Source organism: Carica papaya, chromosome 3, assembly GCF_054855325.1.
Source record: "Carica papaya isolate Zhongbai chromosome 3, ASM5485532v1, whole genome shotgun sequence".
NCBI lineage: Eukaryota > Viridiplantae > Streptophyta > Magnoliopsida > Brassicales > Caricaceae > Carica > Carica papaya.
In genome coordinates, this window is record NC_142311.1 from 12005162 (window position 1) to 12020429 (window position 15268).

Here is a 15268-nt window from a genome sequence, read left to right on the forward strand (position 1 = left end):
GCCTTTCTCATTAACATGAGTATAAAGCACATGCAGATACCATATAACACACCTACATTTCTTTTTTGAAGTTTTGTTTTGGTTTAACAGGCATTTTAAGTGATCAACTTCTTTATGTTTTTTTTCCATCAGAATGGTAGGCATTAACCTTCCGAAAAATAGCACCAGGACTTGAATAATATAAAAATGAGAAAAAATATAAGAATCCGATGAATATAAATAAATTGAGAACCATTATAACATCAGCACTAACTTCTGTTTCATAATTGCTACCACTATTTCCCGGGTTACCATCACCTTAATGTTTGGCAAGATTACCACTAACTACAAGATATAAAACTAAACCTCAAAGGTCATCCAGGTTAATCACTGACTCACTGCACCAACAAAACTCTGATGGCCTCATTTCAGGATTTTTCTCGAAGAAGCAGTCTGGGGGGTCTTCCAAGGTTTTGTCCAATGAATCTGCTAAATCTGCTCCGAATAAACTCAATTCACAGGCTCTCTGGTAAGTTTCATAACCTGCTGCTCTCAGCCCATCTGCAACCATCTCTCTTAGAAATCCACTAAGTTCTTCACTGTTAAGTAAATGCAACAAGGTTTCAGACAAAATAGATTGCCAGAAAACTACAATGGCACAGCTCTTATCCACTAAGCGAACATCAAATTCATTTGAGAAGACTTCATGGGAACCTTGAAGCAGGCTCTTCAGCATTCCAGCTGATATCCCACTCCTAAATCCCCATAGGAAAACTAGATTTTCACAGCTCACTTTCCTGGTGTTGCTAGTCCAGACTTTGACATCTCGATCATCAAGTAACTCCTCTGAACTCGTAAGGCATAGATTAAATACTTTGGCATACTCTTTCATACATTCAGCACTCGCCTGGACAGAATTTGGAGTGATTTTCAATAGGAAGCATAGTTTTGTGAAGAACTGACATATCAGTACCACGTTATGCCCATGAATCTTCCCTTCATTCACTGTAGCTGACAAATCCAAATACAGTGTATAGAAGTCAAAACACTCTGAAGCAGATATCACCAAGTGATCATTGATCATTCATGGATAAGAATCATACACAAGAACAGTCAAGCAGTGTAGATTAGTAATATTTCAACAGAAAAGGTCATTCTCGCTCCATTATATATGACTGCTCCAAGGATGGGGGAAACCATGGAAAATTTCCCCCCATAGTACTACCATGTAGAATTGCAGAAACTTCTGCAAGAGCCTTCAACATAAGCTCTGAAAAATGAAGTAGGTTTGGATGAGAGAAGAACTTAAAAAGAGAGAGATAAGGGAGAGAAGTAAGAGAAAGATAGTCAGAGAGAACTGAGAATGTAAGTGAAGATTTTAGAAGAAAAAATAATTTTATTTCTCACGCTCAATGTTATTACACTTAAGATATTTATAAACTTTTTATTTTATTAATAAATAAATTTTTATTTTACTAAACTTCTAATTATATAAAATTATTATTTTCATAAAATCTTAATTACATAATACTAACTAATTAAATAATAAATATCAACTAATTAAATAATTAACTAATAAAATATGGTAGACATCAGTAAGTTTCCTTTAGTTCAATCTTGATACAATCTAACCGACATTCCTCTATTTATATACGAGCCTTTGCAATAACCATGCTTACTAATTGGTCCCATGATCTTACCTATACCAGTCAAGTACAATAACAACCATTTTACCTGATTTATTACATAACATGACGTCTCTGGTATACCTTAAAAGGTTTCCCAAAACTCACAATACCCTCCTTTAGACAGCAACCTTGTTCCCATTGTTGAATTTAGGAAACTATTGCATAAAAAGGTCCTTACCCTCCCAAGTGCTGTCATCTAGAGTTGTGTCAATCCACTGGACAAGGACTTATTCTACTTCCTTACAGCCTCGAACAATTTTTCGAGTCTGTAAAATTCTGTTGGGTGACACCATCACTGTTCCTTCAGAATCCAACTAAGGAAGATCCTAGAAATACAACTGCTTGCCTGGCACGTATTTTTGCAGTTGGGACACATGAAACAACTGGTGAATATGCGAGTTCTCTGACAGAGCCAACCGGTAGGCAGCTTCCCCTACTTTATATACGATTCAAAAGGCTTATAAAAACGAGGAGAGAGCTTGGAATATCTGGTCTGGTAGACTAAACCTTGCCTGTAAAGTTGCAACTTCAATAAGACCATATCATGAATCTGAAATGCGTACTCACTATGACGCATGTCTGCATATTGCTTGGCCCTATGTTGAGCCGAAATTAGTTGCCAAATCTCATGGCTCATCAGCAGTCTCTCAAGCATGAACTCTTCCACCGCCTGTAAGGGGGTGTGGATACCAACAGAGCCCAAAAAGTAAGGAGGACTGCATCCATAAAGGATCGAAAAGGATACATCTTCAAACTCAAGTTGAACGTGGCAATGTACCACCATTCAGCTAAAGAGAGCCACTTAGCCTAGGACTTGGGTCGGTGGTGTGACATAAACTGCAAATACAGTTCAAACACTGATTGAGACGTTCAATTTGCCTATTCCTTTGCGGGTGGTACGTGGAACTAAAAATGCAAGGTAGTACTCATTAATCAAATCAACTCTTTCTAAAAGAGGCTTGTAAAAAACTTGTCCTGATCAGAAACCATCAATTTTAGAACTCCATCTAGTCTATGGGCAGTTTTCAAATACACCCAAGTGACTCCTTGTGCAGAGAAAGGGTGTTTTAGGGTTATAAAGTGCCCATACTTGGTAAACATGTCCAGTGTCACCAAGATAGTTTCCTTGGATTCAAAAATTGGCAAATGTTCGATGAAGTCGAAGGAAACATGTACCAAGTCCTGCATACGAACTAGCAGTGCCTATGATAGGCCCGATAAGGGAACACGCTATGCCTTACAGCACTGACACTTCACAGCAATGAATGCATTAAATCACTTGTTTTGCCCCTTGGCAAAAAAAATTGTTGCTTAACGCGTTCATAAGTCACCTTAACCCCCAATGAACTCCAATAGCTGAGTTGTGACACCCTTACTGTAATGACCCGTAACTTAAATAGAGTCACGAGTGTCTAATTGTATTAAATCATTTAAAAGTGTGCGATAGTTCATTTTAAAAAATGATGAATTCAAGTGCATTTCACTTGTAACTTTATTACAAATACTTACATCATCCCATCGGACACCTACATTCTCAAAATTATATAAATTTTATGAGTTTGTAAACATAATCTCAATACCCTTTATGGACTGCGTGACCTCCGCATGCATCAGGGATCTAGTCACTGTTTTAACTGATTTGGATCTAATTGTGAAATTTCCTGCTATGGAAGAATACAACGGGGTGAGCAACACGTGCTCAGTAAAACTCATTTAACAAGATAATTTACAAATTGTAATTAGTACAAATGAGCCTTCCTACACTCTACCCCCAAGAGCGTCTAAATTTATGTCTCCTTTAATTTCTTAAAAGTTTGGGTGTTTCCTTTGTAGTTACCTAAATGTGTTGGTGTCAATTCTCATATTTTTACTATTATTGTTCATTTACTCTTTTTTTTAAAATAATTATTGTTCATTTACTCTTATTTTTTTTAAATAATTATTGTTCATTTACTCTTACTCCACCTAACAATTAAATTTTTCTATTGAAATATCAAATAATATAAAATTATTACAAATTTCAAATTTTCAATTATTATACTCATGTTATAATTATCCTCACTTCTCTCCTAACAAACACAACAATTTCAGTGTCAAAGATTTGTAAATGTAAATACCTATTTAATATACCCTTATCTCTTATATCACAAGTGGACACTGGTGTCTCATCGTACGATGTCGTTTACATCATTATCAAGGGGGAATATTTAATATTACTACTAACACGTGAACACAAATTACTAATAAATGTCAAGGAAAACCATACGATACTACCAACAGACGGGGCTCACACTTGACCATAATGGCCACACACACACACACCCTTCTGCTCACCCAATATGGTATAGTATATTATACGCTCTTTGGGACGGGTTCATCACTCGATCGTAACCGGCCACACAAACACATCACCCTCCCAAAAGCACAACCATTGCAGTCACAATTGTATCCTCACTAATACAAAGACTAAAAAAGTAATTGCATTCGTGCGAGATCACACAGCAAGTACAATGCACATTACCATCAATAATCTCTCTCATCCACGTGAAAGAGTTCACATCAATCATATCCACCATATCGACCGTATCACGGCAACACATGCACATGACCCTCATTGATAGATGATTAAACAATATACCAATTCAAATACACCACATTCTCATAACTTATGTTTTTCTTTTTATCTCATTTTACCTGCATTTTCTCAATATCTTGCTAAATACTCCTTCCATCAACCTTCATTTTGTATTCATTTATTTATTATATGTTACTTACTAATCCTTCCTTTCTTACATATACTTCTCTGTTTAAGTTTAGCAATACTCTTATCATCCCTACTATTGTCTTATTCCGAATATCTCGTAATATTCTTTTTTTAATTCTAGTTAATTTTATTTATCCCTTGTTTAGACTTAAGCTGTATTTATATACCAATCATTTACTAATAAATATGCATGAAGCTTCATTGTATATAATGTTACTTGTTATTGTCTACCAAATTTTAATTATAGTAATTTTGTCATCATTCCCAACCTTATTATGTACCAAGGACCAAGCCCCCTGTCAAATTTAAAACTAGTCAAGTCCAATACGTATATCAATCTAGATATTAACCCATTTAAAATCATCTCTTTCATTTATTTTGAATTATTCGAGCTATTAACCCGTTGTCCCTATTATAAGCTTATTTTCTTTTATTTTTACTGAACTTCAGTTTTTGACACAACTCGTTATTCCGTTATTATCTAATTTATTTGTCATATTATTCTTAAATTTTATTATGGATCCAAACCCATATATAGATCCATTTTCTTAAGTGTCACTTGGTTTACTCTAATTAATGTTCCCTGTTTTTAAAAGGTTTTATTTTTTAGCTTCACAAAGTGAATTAGCTTCATTCGTTTGGGCTTTTCAAAATAGGCTCATTTTAAGACTTTGGGGTTAATTTATTAGGACTAGCTCTCTTATTTTTTGGGCTCGGCTCACTCATGTTTTTTTTAAGGATCTTGGACTTCTTGCTAGGTCAGGATTGTTTCCCCATGTTTGGCCCGTTTGCGATTTGGTTTAAGCCCACTATCAAGCCCAATCTCAGCTCACTGGGAACCCAAAACTGAACTCAGAACCCGACCCACTTGGAGTCTTCTCCTTCGCCGTTCTCACTGGTTCTCAACCATTGTCCTCACCAACAAGTCACGGCTCTTCCTATTCGCATAAGATCCCAATGGAATCACAACTTATATACATTCCAATAATGACAATAATAAATATCATATCTCTTATAGTTTCAATTTTATCATACCATTAAATTAAAACATAGTTTAGATTGCACTAATTCACAATCTAGGTTAGCAGGTTAGATGAAACTTACCCTAGCGTCTCGCTTAGGTGTTTTGTTCATGGTGGTGTTGGCTCCTCTCCACCGTGACCTGAAAGCACGTACTACGTTGAAAAGAATGGATTCCCTAAACACTAATTGCTCATAGATTCTAAATGAATATACCTTACCGGATGAAAACATGCTCTATGGTCGCGGTGATGCTGGGGTCCATCGCACTTTTCCTTACGCGTCGCCTTCTCTCTCCCAGATCAACCCCCCCTCTCAACTCCCTCTCTCTTCTCCTCTCTATGCCTAGCGGCTTTCCCTCTTCTAGGGTTTTCACTCAGTGCAAGAATGTTATTTATATGGGATAGGGGTGGAGGAGAGCCGTTAGATCTAGGGATAGACTCACAGCCATCTGATTTATGTCTCTCATTAAGGGTAACTTGGATATTTCCTGGGTGTTACACTTATACACAAAATTCCATTCTGCAAACAAAATGGAGGATGGTTGTCTAATGTAAGAATTAGTTCTTGCAATAAATTATTTACAAAGGAATCGCCTTTGTAACTAGCCAATGCTTCTGAAACCCCATGTAGGACTAGCTGTGATTACCACTGCACGCACCTAAGTTGTTTCTTCCTCCATTCGCCTAGACAAGTTGTCAGCCACTTTATTTCTGGTCCCCTTCTTGTATTGTACTGCATAATCAAGTCCCAAGAGCTTAACTACCCTCCTTTGCAGCATCATTGAGGTTACCCTTTGTTCCAAAAAGTACCTAAGGTTTTGTTGGTCAGAACTGATAACAAAACAGCCAGCCTCCCAAGTTATGTCACTATTTTGTCACCACATACAACACAGGCAAAAATTCCTTCTCATACACCGATTACCCTGATTTCGGAGGCTCAATGCCTCATTAATGAAAGGCAGTGGCCTATCTTCTTCCATTAACACGGCTCCAATGCCAATTCCACTTGCATCTGTCTCTACTTCGAACAGTTTCAAAAAATTTAAGAGTTGGAGCATGGACTCTCTGTCATCACCTTTTTCAACTTATTAAAAGCTTCCAGTGCGTGCTTAGCCTAAGAGAAAGCAATTTTTTCCTTCAACAAATCTGTTAAAGGCTTACTTATCACCCCTTAGTCTTTAAAAACCATCGGTAATAGCCAATTACGCCTAAAAACCCAGATCCAGGCGGGGTCCATGTCACCATCGCCTCGATTTTCCAAGGATCAATTCAAACCCATAGGGGCAGACAAGTGCCCCAAGTACTCCACATCCATTTGCAAAAAAGAGCATTTGGATTCTTTTGCACACAATTGGTTTCTTCACAGTACCTCCATTACTGTGCTCAGCTGGTTGAAAAATGTTGTTCCTCATCTCTACTATAAATTAAAATGTCATAAAAGAACACTAATACGAACTTCCGTAAGTATTCTTGGAATATGTAGTTAAGCGCCTGGAAGGTAGTCAGCTCATTTGTCAATCCGAAAGGCATTACCTTGAATTCATAATGACTACAATGAGTTCGAAAGTTGTTTTGTGCACGTCATCGTTCTTACCTCTTATATGATGATAACTAACTCTTAGATCAATTTTAGAGAAAACAGCTGCTCCTCTCAACTCATCCAATAGATCATCAATGGTAAGAATTAGAACTTTATTTTTTCCTGTGATGCAATTGAGCTCACCATAAGTCCCATCCTTCTTTTGGACGAGTAAAACAGGGGACAAATTCATGAAGATGCCAAACATGCAATTTTATGTCTGTACATGCGAATGTGTGAGCATTTATGTATAATGTGCCAGTGCAGAAGAAAACCAGTGTGAGTAGCTGACCTTGGCTTCGAATTTCCATATCAACTGCTGCAGAGAATCGATTCTTCAGGTATGACATGGCTGTAGATATATTTTTCACTTTTTTTAGAGGATTAATTTCTTTCATCATCTGGTTGACATCAATTATGTGTGGAAAAACTGATTGCAGCGAACTGACAAATTCATCCATGCTCAGAGGTAGGGGAGCAACGAATTTGGAATGAATAAAAGTAAAGTCTGCATAGAGGAAGGACATAATATTAGGCATATAGTTCAGAAGAAGACAGAAGGATTCAAATGTAATATCATCAAAGAGATAGACCATTAAGGGAATTGAGGGAGACAACAGGTTTCTGTGAAGCAGAAATCAAATCGATCACCTCTCGAAAACCACGGACTCTTTTATTTTGTTCAACGTCAAGATTCTGAAGCTCCTTCTGTGAAAGGAAATTAAGGTATTATAGCAACATACCTAGACCCTTCATCACAATCAAAGAAATGAAATTTACTCACTACCTCAAAAAGATTCCTGTCCTCCTTTGAACTTGTCAAAACAACACGGACTGCCTGGGTTCCTCCGCCTTTGGAAGGGATTAATAAAGGAACAAGGTCATCAGAGAACTCTGACAAAATCTGTAGCAACCCAGACAGATTTCAAGATATTGCTCATTGAAGGAAAGCACATAAACTCCATCCAGTTATAACAAACAGGACACAGAAAGACTTTACATCAGTTAGATCTTAAATTCAATTAATTTAACCTACCTCTAAAGCAAGTTGCACTTGATTCTCACTGCAAACATCAATAGTCATGCACGGCCTTGATCCATACTCCTCAATTCCCAAGACAAGATTCCTCAAAGATTTGACAAGAGCCTCTGCAGATGAGAAATGAAAATATAAAAGATTAAGGAACCAAATATTAGCTTAAAACAATAAAACTGTGAGAACGCGACCATCTGTCTTCATTCTGGAGTCTGTACAAGCTTTTTTCCAATGCTGAACGCGTAATTTGATCCTTTGCATGAAAAGTGAATCAGCAACACTAGGAGAAGGAGAAGATTTCATCACTGTACTAATGGGAATTGGATTTCCTAAACGAGATTTTGCCGCAGACTCCTGCACTCTAGATAAGTATGATATTCCTACCAAAACATTATCAAACACCATCAATAAGAACAACCCTTCAATCATCTACTTGACCATTTCTTAGTTTAACCATTTCTTATCTCGTCTAAGACAATTATGCGTGATTGGTGTGTGAGCTTTTGTGATAAATAATAGAAGTAAAATTACTGATTGAGCAACAAGTTAATCCAGTGTCATTTATTAGACATTCACTTAGCATAGTGATCGAAAGAAATAGAGTATAAGCATTACCATCATAGATGCAGGTATTAAAATCAAAGCCTTCCCTAGCCATGGCCGTCAAGTACGAGGCTTGACATGAAAAGCTATAAGACGGCATCCCTAACTTCAATTCATCCCTTGGAAATAAATGAAAATTATACCTGCAGCTCCCCAATTATAAAAAAACAACAACAAAAAAAAAAAAAGAAAACATGATTCTCATGCAAATATAAATTACTAATCTCCGGGAAAGAAAATAAAACTAAATAGAGGAAGAGTACGGATAAGCGGTGAGTTTGGATTCCCGAACGGAGAAGGGGCAGACAGCGAACTGGAGGATCTGGAAGCGGTCCGCGGCGTACTTGGCTTTCAGGTAAGCTGTGTAGGGGGTGTCGAAAGGGGAAACGCGGTGCCACGAGGCAGAGGAGGAGCCGGTGTTCTGGAGGAAAACGGCGACGAAGTCGGAAGAATAAATGTGGGACCTAATTTCTTCGAGGGAGTCGCTGAAGTTGGACTTACTGACTTGCTTGATGTTCCATTTGTTATAGTAGTTTTTCGTAGAAGAGGAGGAAGGAGAAGAAGAAGAAAGAAGACGTCTGTGCAGCAAAAATGGAGACATTTTGCCTCCAAAAAGAAAATTGCACATTCTGCTCTTGAAGGCTGGAACTCGAAGCAGAAAGAATTGCTCGTTGCAGACTCTTTGTAAACATGTTTACAGGCTTGGTTATGTTTATTAAAACTAATGGGTTTTTATGTGTTCATCAATTATCAAATTAATGGGTTTTTTGTTTTTAATTTAAATTTATTAAAGCTAATTTAATTAATCATTATATCAATGTGTGTGTATATATATATATATATAAAGAAATATAATATTTTTTAAAATAATTTTATATTTAGAAATTTTATTATTTTTTTATAATTTTGGTAGCATAAAATAATATTTATATTTTACTTTATATAACTATAAAAATTATATTTTGTGCTTAATAAAAAATAAGAATATAATTTAATATTAAAAAGAGTTTAATATTTTTTACATTCATGTTTTTGTGATCTTGTGAAAAATTTCATGCTCACCCATAAAATGTAAACGATTTTTTTTTAATTTAAGAATAAATTAAAATTTCATTTTATTTAATTATAACTTGATTTATATATAATTTCAAGATGGTTCAAAATAATCTAATTTAGTTTTTTTTTGTCGTAAATAAAATTTTTATTTTTTCTAATTATTATCTATAATCTTTTTTAATTTCTTTTTCCGTTATTTTTACGTCTTACCTAGAATTTCTTAAAAATTTAAATACTAAATATTCTTCGAAACACAGAATAATTTATGCAAAATAAGAAAAGATTAAATCAAAAGCTACTTAAATATCACAGGACACGGATAAAACGTTATTATAATCCATAAACTATTTATCCAACCAGTATAAGCAATAGTTGTGGATATAGATTATGACATAGAATTACAGCTCTGTGAGCTGCTTCTGATGAAACAAAGTACATGAGAATGCTAGACTTACATTGTATGGAACAGAATAAAACAATTAATCAAGGATGTTCAACTCTTTTTCCCTAGATTGATTCATTTCTCGTGGTAGAACTGTATCAAATCAAGTTATCTTCCAAACTGTAAGTCAAAGGATCGAAAACAAAAGAATCAGAAACGGTACGATTCCTCTCTCTCTAACTGAGCATGAAAGACACACACACCAGTCTGTCATCAATTCAAATTCGTTTTCCAGCCAGAAAACGGCTATAGAAATCATATGCTTCTCGTGGTTTGTACTCTGGAACGGTATGTCCTGCTCCCTGAACCGACACAATCAAGTTTAAAACTAGGATTAGCTATGCAAATGCCAGCTGAAAATTGATCAAAAGCAAGAAACAGACTCAAGCATCATCCATGTAAGAAGCAGTCAGTTTACCTTTATTGTTAAAAAGGTAAGGTTCTCATATCCTTGAGTGTACCTGTAATGAGTGCAGGATACCCAAGGGTAAATTAGGAAATAGATAATTATATGTAAATGTAAAAACGGTAAGTTTGTACCAGAATAGTTTTGTCTATTCAATTATAACAAATTAGGGCTAGGAATAATGTTAGGTGAATAGGGAAACAGAAAAACAGAAAATAGAGGAAGATGATGATCATCAGATCAGGCGGTTACAATTTCCTACTTTATAACCTATATTTAAGCATGTCTTCCACGAATGACAGATATCGAAAAATTATTGACATCAAAATCTATTCTCTCAAATTTTGCTTCTCGGTTTTTTCTCTCTTTCTTCATCTTTCTTCCAGATCTGAACCATGTATCAAGTTCGTGACAACAACAAAACGTATAGCAATAAAAATTTCAAGTCAAATATCTGGATGTTTTGTGCAATATGCAAGAAGCTGATAAAGATTGCTATTTCATAAAATGTCAGTGTTAAGTGGAAAAGGGAACAATCTAAATTCTTTCCAATTCAAGTATTTCAATCGCTTGTGTTAAAACAATTTTGAAAGTACCCTGCAACTTGATCATTTGAAAACCATGGTCTCCATTCATCAATAATCCTATATCCAAGTGATCTTGTCCATGCTTCACTCCCCGTGTATGGAACACACATATCGTGATCCCCACTGCATTAAAAAAAAAACGCCAACAAAATCAATGGTGCAGAGTTCATAATAAGTTTTGCTATAGATCTAATCAGTGAGGAAATGGTTGTGTTAAATATCGAATCAGATTCTGGCTTTATGGAAACTACAGTTGATATACCAGTGTTTATAATATGCTGAAGGATTTCCAACCCTGTTTTATCTAACTTATTCAGTTTTCTTCAAAATGAAATAGAAGGTACACAAATGATCAAGCCAGAAGAATTGAGTTATTGGGTGAATATTTAAACTGTAAATGGCATTAGCTATGAATATTAACCTGAATATGAGTGCTCGAAATCCCCGGGAAGTCAGGTTTTTATGATAACCTATCATGCTCCCAGCATCATGCCTAAATAAGATCTTGTCTGTGCATAGCTCCCAGCGTCCAATCACACTTATCTATTTTGTCAGAAGGTCTGTAAAATTACTGCTTCAAAAACCTTGTTTAGCAAAGAAAACGAAGAAGACTAACCGGTTCAGCATGAATTGCTTTCCTGACAAATGGATCATCCAGCCAAGAAGTTGCAACTTCATCACTCTACAAAGTTAATATTAAATCATATTAGTGTATCATTTGACAAACAGAAAAGGCTGCAATGATATACCTAATTGAGACATGAGAAATTCCAGGAGGAAATAAGAAGGTCAAAAGAATTGTATATCTAAGTGGCTTACAGTGCATGGAACACTGTTGCTATTGAGCAGCTGCGGCCAAGTTGGAACAATCCCATCTCTTACAGGAGCCCTTAGAGGCCAGGCACGACCAAACATTCTATTCCTCACAGCAAGAGGCCTATCAGTTTCACCTAACTGCCGGAAGCTGGACGGCAACCTAATATTAATAGCAGCTGCATCCCTCATTTTTGAGTCATGATAGCACGGTTCTAAAATGTCATAAATGTTCAAACCTTCTATGTCCTGCAACCAATGGGTTTTTTTAGAATGTAAAGGCAAACGACACAGAATTTGAATGCTCTGAAATTTTCTAACAATCATCATGAACAAGCAGTTAGATTACCTCATCAACTTTTTCAAGCATACTCTCACAGTTTTCATCTTGAGAATTATAATAGCTACCTCTGCACTCCTTATTAACCTCCTGCATAATGTAACATGAATGAAACATATATGAAGTAAGAGATATCAGTTTGTGAGGAGGCCTACGAATCTAGCTTGAAAATTAACTGTAGGACAGTGAAGGGCTCAACCTACCTCGAATAAATCATCCGAGATCAGGCCCATCCCATGTACAAATGGGACAAGTGCATTGCCATCAAACACCTCATCTGCAACTCCATTTCCCACCAAATATCCCTGCATATGTTGAGCTTATATCACCTCCGTAAAAATAAAGCCTTAAAAATTGAGCTTGCAAAGATGGACATACCTTGAGATTGATCAACGGCTTTGTACCAGCATCAATTCCTGTTACAAAAGCGAATTCGAACACAAATGAGAAATGAACTCTAGTTTTCTTATAACTCATTGACTTAAACAACATCATGGATACCCTTCATTACTTCATCAGCAAGAGTTGGCACATAAACTCCAGCATAAGACTCTCCAGCGATAAAAAAAGGATTTGGTAGGAACTCTGGGTAAAGCTGAAACCACTGTATTCGGAAACACGATTTGTCAATAGTAATTAGCTTAGGAAATAAGAAAACAACTATGATCAACGCGTGAAACTGATTATCTTTTCCTCTGTTGCCCCTTTCACCTTGAGGAGAAATGTGTGAGTATCTGATGCAGTCTTCAGGTCACCTGTAATGTAATCAGTTTGATTCTTTGAATAAGAAAATCCAACACCAGCCGGTGAATCTAAATATATAATGTTGGAAACCTGGAAGTCCCAAAACAATTAAACAAGGCGATCATCTACAGGAACAGGAACCGAAAATGTAACTGAAGTTAGGACAATTTTGGCAGAAGATTTATATGATATACTCTTTCTTCTTATAAAGCAAAAGTAACCCCATAAGATAAACCTTGGACCAGCTGTATTGATTGAGATGCAATTGAGGCAAGCCTTTGTCTGTCTTTGCTGCTTCAAAATTGAAAGGCCCTGCAACATATTTTGGAAGCAAACTTCAAGAACTCATATTAAAAAGGTGGGGAAGTGAATTGCAGCTCACACAAGAAATGAGATTCTCCAATATCACGCTAAAAATAGTTAGAATTTCTAATAGAATATGTCATTCGTTTGATGAGAAACAAAAAAGAATTATCGGAAATTCGAGTGACTGAATCTGAAACAGCTACTTTCGAAGTAACAAAAAGAAAAACAACGATCGAAGTGGGAGAGTCAAAGTAAAAAAGATAATTCCTCACTTCTTTCTCTCATTCAAAACCATACATGAGACTTTTATCTCGCACAGTTCCAAAGTGATAAAAGTAAAGAAGAACTCATCTTCTTTCTTTTCTGATTACCTTCCTTGTGTATGTATAAGATCGAATCCATTCAAATTTTATAACGGATTACTAATCCCTAACTACTATATGGGAAATCTTATTTTCATATATAAACTATAGAAGTCCCATTTTCATATTTGGAGAACCATTTACCTACTATATGAGAAATCTATATAAACTACAACTATTCACACACAAACAGTCAACAACAATGGGTAACAAGTTTCATCGGGAGAATTTCATTTCCCTTACCCAGAAACGAAATTGACAAACAATTCAATGAAAAACAACCAAACAAAACCACAACTACAATGAGCAGTGAGCAGAAAGTATATTAACGGAATCTCAATGCATACCATGCTCGTACACAAAGCCGTCAAAGCTGGAGCATCCAGGTCCGCCATTAAGCCACAAGACCACCGGATCCTCTGATGGTTTACTCTCAGATACGACAAAGTAATAGAACAGATTCTTGCCATGAGTTTCATCAATCGTCACATACCTTTAAAACCAAACGTAACAAACAGAAAACAAAAACCTAAGAAAGAGAATCACGAATCAATCATAGCAAACTGAGATTTGCTCATCAAGCTCTACTCCAATTAATCTCGGAGGCAAAACAATGAAAGAAGATAGTTCAAAATGAGAACCTTGAACCAGTAAAATAAGAGCAGCAGTTAAAGAAAGAGAAATACCCAGAATAATGTTTAGAAGGAAAAACACCAGTAAAGCCAGGAATGCTGGTAACTAAAGCGCTCTGAGGCGCTGATCGTGATAACACAACGAAAAAACTCAGGGTCACGCAAACAACAAAGGGTAGCTTGTGGAAGACAAGACCAGTCTCAGTCATGGCTATTGAAGCTAAAAGTCAGCCACTGGGTTTCTACAACAAAATTTTGCTTCTTTGCTTTCTGGGAAAAGGAAGGTGAAAATTTGTATCAAGCATACTACTTGGCGAACTAATGATATGTGGGTGTATATATACGTATACATTACATATTCAGTCGCTTTGCAGGGCAAGTTGATGCTTTTGACAGTGCAACTTGGAGTTTTATCACTTGCAAGGCAAGATATTACTTGTAAACCATGTAAGTGTTATTTGTAATATTTACTTTATGCAAATTACCCATACTGATATTATATCCCAATAAAATTTACTCAAATAATTAATTACTTTACCTTAAATTTAACTTATATTATTTTTATATTTGCTTCTCTCTATTTTTAAAATAAAATTATATATATTCTAATTAAAAAATAAAAATATATATATTCATTTAGTTCTTGCAATATATTTATATATTAACTTTTTAATAATTTAACTATTTGTTTATGAAATTTAGAAATTGTAGAGAGTTCAAGTCTACACTTTAATATCTTAATAAAGCAGTCAATTTTATTTATTTATTTATTCAAATCATGCTGATACTAATAATAAAATATGGGTAATAAGAAGATTCCTACAACAATCAATTATATATATATATATATATATATAATTAATTTTAATTTTTTAAAATTTCTAAATCTGAAGTGACTTTTAATATAAA

At 35.5% G+C, this 15268-nt stretch overlaps 2 protein-coding genes across 5 annotated transcripts; both read right to left on the minus strand.

Annotated features, from left to right (window-relative positions):
- Positions 1-187: 187 nt before the first annotated feature.
- Positions 188-9386, minus strand: LOC110821629 (Polynucleotidyl transferase, ribonuclease H-like superfamily protein). Of its 3 annotated transcripts, XM_088215824.1 has the most exons (9): positions 8935-9386; positions 8684-8814; positions 8260-8448; positions 8069-8181; positions 7820-7936; positions 7626-7740; positions 7325-7540; positions 1083-1249; positions 188-990 (listed from the first exon to the last, which is right to left on the minus strand). In XM_088215824.1, the coding sequence occupies exons 1-8, from the start codon at positions 9297-9299 to the stop codon at positions 1131-1133; spliced, it is 1365 nt and encodes a 454-aa protein (XP_088071950.1). In that variant the 5' UTR covers positions 9300-9386; the 3' UTR covers positions 188-990; positions 1083-1130. The 3 variants fall into 3 exon arrangements, with proteins under 3 accessions (XP_088071950.1, XP_021907235.2, XP_088071949.1); XM_022051543.2 differs by lacking the exon at positions 1083-1249; XM_088215823.1 differs by lacking the exons at positions 1083-1249; positions 8260-8448 and having other exon boundaries at positions 8935-9385.
- A 659-nt stretch (positions 9387-10045) lies between these two features.
- SCPL21 (serine carboxypeptidase-like 21) lies at positions 10046-14782 on the minus strand. 2 transcript variants are annotated; one of them, XM_088215834.1, is made up of 15 exons: positions 14414-14782; positions 14075-14220; positions 13295-13371; positions 13027-13149; positions 12817-12919; positions 12694-12731; positions 12519-12620; positions 12325-12405; positions 11982-12224; positions 11779-11844; positions 11584-11705; positions 11172-11285; positions 10588-10630; positions 10373-10471; positions 10046-10289 (listed from the first exon to the last, which is right to left on the minus strand). In XM_088215834.1, the coding sequence occupies exons 1-14, from the start codon at positions 14566-14568 to the stop codon at positions 10388-10390; spliced, it is 1497 nt and encodes a 498-aa protein (XP_088071960.1). In that variant the 5' UTR covers positions 14569-14782; the 3' UTR covers positions 10046-10289; positions 10373-10387. The 2 variants fall into 2 exon arrangements, with proteins under 2 accessions (XP_088071960.1, XP_088071959.1); XM_088215833.1 differs by having other exon boundaries at positions 10046-10471.
- Between the last annotated feature and the right edge of the window lie 486 nt (positions 14783-15268).

Bases quoted from the DNA above. Each gene is read 5' to 3' on its own strand.
- LOC110821629 (XM_022051543.2), bottom strand. From the start codon at position 9,299: ATGTGCAATTTTCTTTTTGGAGGCAAAATGTCTCCATTTTTGCTGCAC. The intron at 7,937-8,068 runs GTAGGTTAAATT...GGGTTGCTACAG, and splicing joins AAGTGCAACTTGCTTTAGAG to ATTTTGTCAGAGTTCTCTGA. The intron at 991-7,324 runs GTCAGCTACTCA...TGGATTTGTCAG, and splicing joins TATGGAAATTCGAAGCCAAG to CTACAGTGAATGAAGGGAAG.
- SCPL21 (XM_088215834.1), bottom strand. From the start codon at position 14,568: ATGACTGAGACTGGTCTTGTCTTCCACAAGCTACCCTTTGTTGTTTGC. The intron at 12,406-12,518 runs GTAGGTTGAGCC...TACATTATGCAG, and splicing joins TCTCGGATGATTTATTCGAG to GAGGTTAATAAGGAGTGCAG. The intron at 11,286-11,583 runs GTTAATATTCAT...TTTTTAATGCAG, and splicing joins TTTCGAGCACTCATATTCAG to TGGGGATCACGATATGTGTG.